General features: G+C 46.1%; 1 protein-coding gene across 4 annotated transcripts in view; it reads left to right on the top strand.

The window, feature by feature from the left end:
- The window catches only part of klhl22 (kelch-like family member 22), a 70,940-nt gene extending 61,972 nt beyond the window's left edge, over positions 1 to 8,968 (top strand). For 3 of the 4 annotated variants that reach the window (XM_069933570.1, XM_069933573.1, XM_069933571.1), the window contains 3 exons: positions 2,807 to 2,999; positions 5,377 to 5,610; positions 5,914 to 8,968. In XM_069933570.1, coding sequence (XP_069789671.1) covers positions 2,807 to 2,999; positions 5,377 to 5,610; positions 5,914 to 6,291 — 805 coding nt within the window. In that variant the 3' untranslated portion in view covers positions 6,292 to 8,968. The remainder of the gene's footprint in view (positions 1 to 2,806; positions 3,000 to 5,376; positions 5,611 to 5,913) is intronic. The other variant, XM_069933572.1, reaches the window with a different exon arrangement.
- Positions 8,969 to 9,322: the final 354 nt, after the last annotated feature.

A 9,322-nucleotide genomic window follows, 5' to 3' on the forward strand; every position in this document is an offset into this window, starting at 1 on the left:
TTTTGAAGAGTGGGAGGAAACCGAGCCCCCGGGGAAAACCCACGCAGACACGGGGAGAACAGGCAGCATGGGATTGCAATCCCAGACCTGATCACTGGCACTGTAACAGCACTGTGCTAACCGCTATGCTAACTGTGCCTCTATTCAGTCACTTCTGATCCTTCTTCACTCCAAAGAGAAAAGCCATAGCTCTCTATCCTTTCCTCATAAGACGTGTTCTCCAATCCAGGGAACATCCTGGTAAATCTCTTCAGCAGCCTCTCCATAGCTTCTGCATCCTATTACCTTTTTTAAACAAGGGGACTGCATTCTCCTTTCTCTGATCCTCTGGTGGCCAGGGAGGATACAATGTCAATACCCTAGCAATCTCTTCCTTTGCTTCCTGTAGTAATCTGGGGTATATCACATCTGGTCCTGGGGACTTTATCAATCCTTATGTGTTTAAGAAGATCTAGCACTTCCTCTTTTTTAACTTCAACACGCAGCACATAAACTTGTTCTGCACTCACCTCACATTGACCAAGGTCTCTCTCTGGTAAACACTGAACCAAGTAATTCATTTAGGATCTCCCCTACCTCCTCTGCCTTCAGGCACATGTTCCCTCTTTTATCCTTAAGTGGCTCTACCTTCACTCTAGTCATCCTTCTGTTCTTCACACATGTATGGACCGCCTTAGGGTTTTACTTAACCCTACTTGCCACGGCCTTCTTGTGCTCCCTTCTAGCTCCTAAGTTCTGGCTACCATATAATTCTCATGAGCCATTCCTGACTTCTGCTTCGCAAACCTTATATTTCCTGTTAATTAGCTGTCTCACCATCTTTTCCCTGTCTCAGTGAGGCAAACCTATCCAGAACCCTATGCAAGTGGTCTCTAAATATCCTCCACATCTATGATTTTTCCCCAAGAATACCTGTTCGCAATTTCCTCTTCCCAATTCCTGCCTAATCCCATCATAATGATCCCTTACTCATTTAAACACTTTACCATTTTATTTCCTTCTATCTATCCTAGTCTATAGCAATGCTAATGGTCAGGGAAATACTCACTGTCACTGAAATACACTCCCACCTAGAGGTCTGTCACCTGACCAGGTTCATTACCCAGTACTAGATCTAGTATGGCCTCTCCTTTAGTTGATTTGTCAAGCGATCCTCTAGGTACTTTGTTAGGTATCCTTCTTGGACACACCTGACAAATTCTGTCCCTCTTCCAGTCAGGAGGTGCTGGTCTTCATTTGGGAAGTTGAAGTCTCCCATAACATCAAGCCTGTTATTTCTGCACCATTCCAAAATCTGCCTACTTACTGCTCCTCGGTGTCCTGAGGGCTATTTAGGGGCCTATAGACCATTCCCAGTACAGTGATGACCCACCCACACTGTAGACAAACCCTCCACAACATCCTCCGTGATACCATTCATTCATTCAGGTGCCCTGCCGTTTGGCGTGGGCGACCATGTCTTTCCATTCGTCACGGTCTCTCACCCTCCAAATTGTAGTTGTTGCCTCCCCTGTTCGTCTGAAACTGTCCTCTGCACCATCTGCCCTATTATCTTATTCTTACCCTCACTGGTACGTGGCATAGCCCCAATCCGGACATTACTACCCTTGAGGTCTTTCAGCTTCCTACCTACTATAACTCCCTGTATTTGCTCTTCAGGACCTCATCCTTTTTCTGACCTATGTTAGTGATACCTTTATGCACCACCACTTCTGGCTGCTCACCCTCCCTTTTCAGGATGCGGTGGACCCAATCCGAGACGTCCCAGACCCTAGCACCTGAGAGGTAAAAGAAAACCCACAAGGGTGTCTGTTTCATGCTCATAAAATCTCCTGTCTGCTCCTCTAAATATTGAATCCCCTATCACTACTGCTCTTCTTTTCTCCCTCCTTCCCTTCTGAACCACATGGCCAGGCTCGAGACCCGATCACTGTGTCTTTGCCCTGGAAGGTCCTTTCCACAACAGCGGTATACTTAATATTGAGGGGAACGACGGTACCATGCACCACCTACCTGCTTGCCTTTACTTTCCCTCTCCTGACAGCCACCCAACTTCCTGACTTCTGCAGCTTCCGTATGACTCCCTTACCTCCCTGTTGCTCCTTTCTATGAACTTATTCTCCTAGACGAGATGAAGGTCATCGAGCTGCAGCTCCAGATCTCAAACACGGTCTGTAAGGAGCTGTAACTTGGTGCACCTCACACAGATTTAGCTGAAAGGGAGATGGCAAGTCTCCCAGAATTTTCACATCTCACAAGATGAACACTCCACCAACCCTGTTGCCACTCTGAATAAATGACAATAACCTCTCACCAGAGTCTTATTAGTCTCTGCCTCTTCTCGCCAGATCTTTTGAGCCAAAGCCTCAGCACGCCACTGGAACTCTGGCCCAGTCGCACAATGGTCGCTGCCACAGTGGCTGCTCTGCTTATACCTCTCACCTATTTAAACTGTTCCTATCTCACTCCAACCAGAATTAACAAGTATCACTCATAATGATGTCTCTTGCTGCTTTCTAGTTGGTAAACATTGTGTCTTCCTCTAACCATATTTCATCGGAGATTATTTATAAGATTTGTTGGCACTTTACAGAATCTTCTCTTTTCATAACCTGATGGTTCGAAATTAGCCCAGTCGACAGATCTGTCATGTTTTATTATTTCTGTTGACATTGCTTCATCTTTTCTTTAAAGATCCTTGATTTTGACCTTGAAAAAGCATCTTTGGTTTAAGCTGTTGTGAAATGGGTATGTTGTCTTTTAAAACTTCACAGCAGTTTTATTGTGGCTTGAATCTTGCTTTAAGGTACGATCCCCGGCACAACAGGTGGATTAGAATCCAGTCAATGCAACAGCCACACGCTGACCATTGTGTGTGTGTGGTGGGCGAGTATCTATATGCAATAGGAGGTCGAGACTACCACAAGGAATTAAACGTGGTGGAGCGCTATGACCCCCGATTAAATTCTTGGGAATATGTGGCACCACTGAAGAAAGAGGTATGTACAAATTCATAGCGCAAGAAATAGATAGCTTTGAATGGGCGTATTCTTCTTCTCTCACTATTGGCAGAGGAGTGGAAGTTCTGGCCAGAATGGGAGGGAATTTGTCAGAGCTATTTAGGTGTAACTTCACGATGTTGAACATGAAGGTGAGTGGTGGACCAGAGATGTACTGTTTCAGGAAACTGAAAATTTAAAGATCCTTTAATCTGCAAGGACTTTGTTCCATTACCTGTGAAAATACTCGTGTTTCATTCAGTTCTTTTTCTGGGGCCAACTTAATTGGTTGAGAAAATCTGTCTTTTTCCTATGCAACATTTCCACCTCTTGGATCATCACACCCACAGATGGATAAAGGACTTTCCAACCTTTGCAGGCTCTGTAATTGTAGCTCATTCATCCCCCTACTTATAACAGTTCCACCGTGTCCTTTACCAGCTGTGTTCTGTCCACAACAGCAGGACATACCCAGTCCAGCCCAATGCTGTCAATTAGCATCAAAGTGATCATGATGCTTTTGAGACTTCCTACTTACTGATAATCTGCCTACTGATGGGATTTGCACCTGATCTCATGGAAATGAATTCCAGAGATGAGTGTAAATCACTGCTCTTGAGATTAAAACAACATTTAAGTTCATGAGACATCAAGGAGAGAAGGTACTGGGCATCACAGGATGGTGGTAGAACTGGACAGTGGGTATCACGGGATGGTAGTAGAACTGGGCAGTGAGCATCACAGGATGGTGGTAGAATTGGGCAGTGGGTATCACAGGATGGTGGTAGAACTGGACAGTGGGCATCATGGGATAGTGGTAGAACTGGGCAGTGGGTATCACTGGATGGTGGTAGAACTGGGCAGTGGGCATCACTGGACGGAGGTAGAACTGGATAGTGGATATCACGGGATGTTGGTAGAATTGGACAGTGGGTATCAGGATGGTGGTAGAACTAGGCAATGCGTATCACGGGATGGTGATAGAACTGGGCAATGGGCATCATGAGGTGGTTGTAGAACTGGGCAGTGGGAATCACTGGATATTGGTAGAATTGGACAGTGGTTATAACAGGATGTTGGTGGCATTAGACAGTGGGTATCAAGATGGTGGTAGAACTGGGCAGTGGGTATCACGGAATGATGGTAGAACTGGGCAGTGGGTATCACGGGATGGTGGTAGAACTAGACAGTGGCTATCATGGGCAGTGGGTATCACGGGATGGTGGTAGAATTGGACAGTGGGCATCATGGGACGGTGGTAGAATTGGACAATGGGTTTCACGGGATGGTGGTAGAATTGGACAGTGGGCATCATGGGACGGTGGTAGAATTGGACAATGGGTATCACGGGATGGTGATAGAATTAGACAGTGGGCAAATTCAATTCTCTGTAAGCTCTGTAGATTCAGTAAAAGTTGACAATAAACAAGTTATTTCCAGTTTTATTTTGGTTAGAAACAATCTGTGAGTTGAATTGAAGTTAATGATTCCAGTCAATTATCTGACTGTATGCCAACTGTTAGATTGAGTTTGACATAAGACATAGGAGCAGAGACAGGCTATTCAGCCCCTCACTTTAGGACTATACCATGGAACTATACATCACTTCCAGACCCACTCAGATCCAGACTGGCTGATGTAGATTTAAAGGCCCCAAGCACCTCCACACTTCTGAACTTTAGCAGCATTTGTACATATTCAGCCACACCAGTCCTCAGGCTGATTCTCCAACTACCCTTTCCTCTGGCTGGTAATGTACTCTGTGCAGACTCCCACTATTGACTGCAGAGTTCTGGGATGTGGGCATTAATGCTCAAGGAAGGGACATTGCCTTTTCTGGTCAACAGTAGGGCCTGTAAAAACACAGGTTTGAGGAAGACCCAAGGTTATTGCTAAAGAAATTGATATGTTTAAACTATGGGCATGGGTGAGGCTGGAATTGGGTGGCAATGTTCCTCAGGCATGGGGTGAGATAGGCTGATAAAGAGAAAGACAAAGATGAGAAAAGATGAGGGGCAACAAGAAACACACTGTTCATTTCCACTCCAAGCCTATGAGATATAGTAAAAACCCCTGGTATCTGGAATTCAACCAACCGGCAAAAACACAAGGAAAATAGGTTAAAAAAAGGGAAGTTTAAAATTGGCATGTCTCACCATTGGTTCACGAATCCTCGCAACATGCAATCTCAAGCAACTGGAAAATTCACTTATCCGGCATTTACCAATCCCCCAAAGGCACCGGATACCAGGGGTTTCATTGTACTGAGTTGGGGCCAGATTGAATGAGGCCATTGAAGGATCAGTGATCGAGAAATAACTACAACAAAAGGTTGTTCACATTCCAAACAATCTGGCATCGTTATGTATTCAATTAGGTATATGCCCATGCTGGAGCAGTGCATGCTGGGAAGATCTATATCGCCTGCGGGAGAAGTGGCAGAAATTACTTGAAGGAGCTGCACTGTTACCACCCAGAGTCCAACCATTGGGAACAGAAGGCTGATGCCCCTGTGGAACGGGCCTGGCATGGAATGGCTGCAATCCAAGGCCAACTTTACCTTCTGGGTGGCAGCAATAATGCTAACGGATACAGGCAGGATGTGATGCAGGTAAGCTTCGGGGTCCTTCCATCAATGGGGGAAGATTCGATGCCTGGGATGTAAACACAACGTGAAACCATGTTCCACTTCCAAGTTTAGGTTTGTCAGCTGTCCTTCATCCCACCCCAACCTGCTCTTTTCCACCTCAGCTGGCATACTGCCTAGCTCCACAGGAGCAGATGGCATGGTGGTTTTGAAGGTGCACATGCGGTTCAGAATATTGGCACACAAGGTGCCATGCCAATGGTGTACAGCATGCATCCTCGTATTCCGTGCTCATGGACTCCACTTTTTTATGACCCCTTTATGTAGGTCTCCTGTTACAACACTGAGCGGGACCAGTGGTCAACAGTGTCCGAAATGCCCTTTGGGCACGGGGAGCCTGGTATTGCCACCCTGGGCAACAAGATATACGTCTTGGGCGGGAGATCGCACGATCGCTACACACGCACAGACTACGTCCACATGTACAATGTGACGGATCGGTGTTGGGAGGAAGCCCCCGACATGGAATGTGCCAACTCAGGTATGTCCTGCTGCGTCCTCACTCTCCCTAGGAGACTGGTGGAGGACTGGGTGAATGTGATGCCCCGGAAACCAGCCCAGCGAGCCTGCCGCCGCCGTGCCTACATGCTCCCTGAAGTGGTTGGGATTTCTGACTTTGAGGAGCTCAGTTCCAGCGAAGACTGAATCCAAGGATAAGGGAGCCCGTAATGCCCCCTGGAGTTCACTGTGTCCCTTTCGTTCTCCCTCTCACCTCCTTGGCTCCCCTCCTTAAGGATCTGGGTTGTCAGCACTTGCTGAGTAGACTTGCCTGTAAAGGGAGATAGATCTACAGGAACACGTGCCCCCCTCTCTGTCTCACCCCCCATTATCCTGTGGAAGTGGCCATTCTCAGCAGGCAGCTGTGTTCAGGAAGTGTTGACAGAAAGTAGGAGCAGAGGGAAATGTGTATACTGAATTCCCACTCATGCTTGGATGGGAGAGGAAGACGAAGCATCAGCTGCAAAACTCTTGATGGAGTGCAAGAAGCAGAATGTTCCTGAGCCCATGAGTTTTACATGGTGTGAAGACATTGCCAGGTTATCCTCAAAGAGCCTCACCACATGTTCACTTGATAAATAGTGCCAGCGACGCGGGTTCAAATCCACCGCTGTCTGTCGGGGCTTTCTTCATTCTCCCTGTATCTGCATGGGTTTCCTTTTGGTGCTCTGGTTTCATCCCACCATTCCAACCTTACCGGGGCTGTCGGTCAATTGGGTGTAATTGGGCAAGATGGGCTTTTGGGCCAAAAAGGCCTGTTACCCTGCTGTATACCTAATTTAAAATTCCACTGCAAGCTTACCAACAGTTCCATTAATCTCTACCCTTAACCATAGCCTGCTTTTTTCTCACTCCCATGTATTTATTCTGCTTTGGGTGGTCCTTCTCAAAACAACAAGCACAGAAGCCTCTCCCTGCATTTTCTCATCCCCCACATTGTGAATCACCTCTCTTCTTCACTCCATTACAAAACTGTGGGCTCTGTATCTTTATGTGGACTACAGCACAGCACTAGCTCTGTTAGCCCTGAGGGATACGATGGTGGATTCAAGTCCCACTGAGCTCATACTTAATGTACAGTACAGATGGAACCACTGAGATGCCACCTGCCCAGTCAGATGAAGGCTCCGGTGGTCCTCAGACCAGAATTCATTTAACGGATGGAGGTGATCCATGACTACTTTCGAGCCCTCCTTCAAGTACTAAGGCAAAGATTCACCAGATCGTACGGTGTGCCACTCTCATTTCTGTCCCACCAGGTGAATGGGATCTACTGAGCTGAACTGAAGCATGGGAGTGCCTGGGCCAGTTTCTCGATAGTCCTTGATCGCTAGCCCCCACGCATAGCACACTGGCCAGTGAGTCCAACCTCATGGCAGTGGGTGCTTGCTCCATTTCTTGTACTGCACCAATTAACATCTCACCGTTGTAGAGTGGTTTTCAGATTCTATAAATGCAGGCTTTTTTAAATTTAATTGATTTTATTTTTTATACTCCCTCTGAGGAGGGCTGCACTTTACATAATGGGTCATCATTGGGATTGTTTCCCATTAAAATGCTGTGGTGAGAGAGGTGGACCCGATTCCCTGCCATGCTTGCTAAAAATGATTGTTCTTTCTGATTGACCTTGTTACTCATTTTCACTATTTATAACGGTTAGTGCAGACTTAGTGCCGCCTCTCGCCCTCCAATCTATTCCTGTGGCTCAGTGTCCTGGGATGTGCCTCTGTGATCAAGGTGCCATATAAATGCATGTTACCTAGGTTCGTTGTATGAAATACTTAATTTATTAATTAGCGAGTGCACCACTCACAATCACTCTGTTTTAAAAAATATTGTACTGTCCATGAGCACACTGAAGGGAATATCAGATAAATCTTCAGCATCTCTTTGCAAACACATCAGTTTTCCTGTGGGTCTTTTAAAGGTGATCTGAATTGAATGTCCACCTCACTCACAATGCTGCAAGCCTTGCCTGTGAAACCTTCACCAAGTTATTAAGTCAGTCCTGAAGTCTAATTGGTTTGAGCCATGAGATAATTGGCCACACGTTCATCAGAGGTTTGCAAAAAGATTCAGGGCAGGGTCTCAATCTAAAACAGCAGGAAGTCCTCCCCCCCACCCCCCCTGCACCGATGCTGCTTGATGTGTCAAGCTCCTCCAGCTGTGCCTTTGCTTCAGATGACAGCATCTGCAGTTCCTTTTGTCTGCCAACTGTGCCACTAATCCAGGAAAAGAATAGTTATTAGGGAAAAGCTTGTCTGAACCTGGCAAGTGGTTGCGACAGGACCGTGTGTGAGAGGCTGCATGTCGTGTGCTTGGAACGAGCTTGTTTTTTAAAACTTACCAAGAACTCACCAGATAATGAGGTGTTCAACATAACTGGAAGGAAATTCAGTGAAAATCATGGAATTAGAATGGAGTATGGCCATTCAATGGAATTTACTCTCCATCTTAATTTAATTGGGCGGTATGGTTGGCGTAGCGGTTAGCGCAATGCCTTTACAGCGCCAGTGATTGGGACCGGACCAGGGTTTGAATCCCACGCGGTCTGTAAGGAGTTTGTACGTTCTCCCCGTGTCTATGTGGGTTTTCTCGGGGGGCTCCGGTTTCCTCCCACCCTTCAAAAACGTACCGGGGGTGTAGGTTAATGGGGTGTAAATTGGGCAGCACAGAAATGTGGGCCGGAAAGGCCTGTTACCATGCTGTATGTCTAAATTAAAAAAAAAATTTAAATTGTATTTGAAATCTGCAGTCATTTTAATTTAAAAGTGTAACCTTTCTGCTGCATGAAATATAAAAATAAACAAAAATTTGTATGTTTCATTAGATTTTCCAATCAGTCTTGTCATTTGTAATCCTTAAAAGGAATCAAAAAACTGTACGTTTCTAAAGGTGATTCAACTCCAAGTGTTGGCAAAGATGTATGATGGTCTGGAATCCACTAAGCCACAATTAAGGGGAGACCGTTCCATGGTGCATCAACTGACTACAGATCTGAGCGAGTTAAACTGAATTCAGGAAGCCCCTCATTAGATCATAAGATCTAGGAGCAGAAATAGGCCATTCAGCCCATCAAGTCCACTCTGCGTTTTTATCATGAGCCGATCCATTCTCACACTCAGCCCCATCTCTCTGCCTTCTCCCCATAACCTTTGATACCCTGACTATTCAGATA

The sequence above is a fragment of the Narcine bancroftii genome, chromosome 4 (assembly GCF_036971445.1).
Source record: "Narcine bancroftii isolate sNarBan1 chromosome 4, sNarBan1.hap1, whole genome shotgun sequence".
NCBI lineage: Eukaryota > Metazoa > Chordata > Chondrichthyes > Torpediniformes > Narcinidae > Narcine > Narcine bancroftii.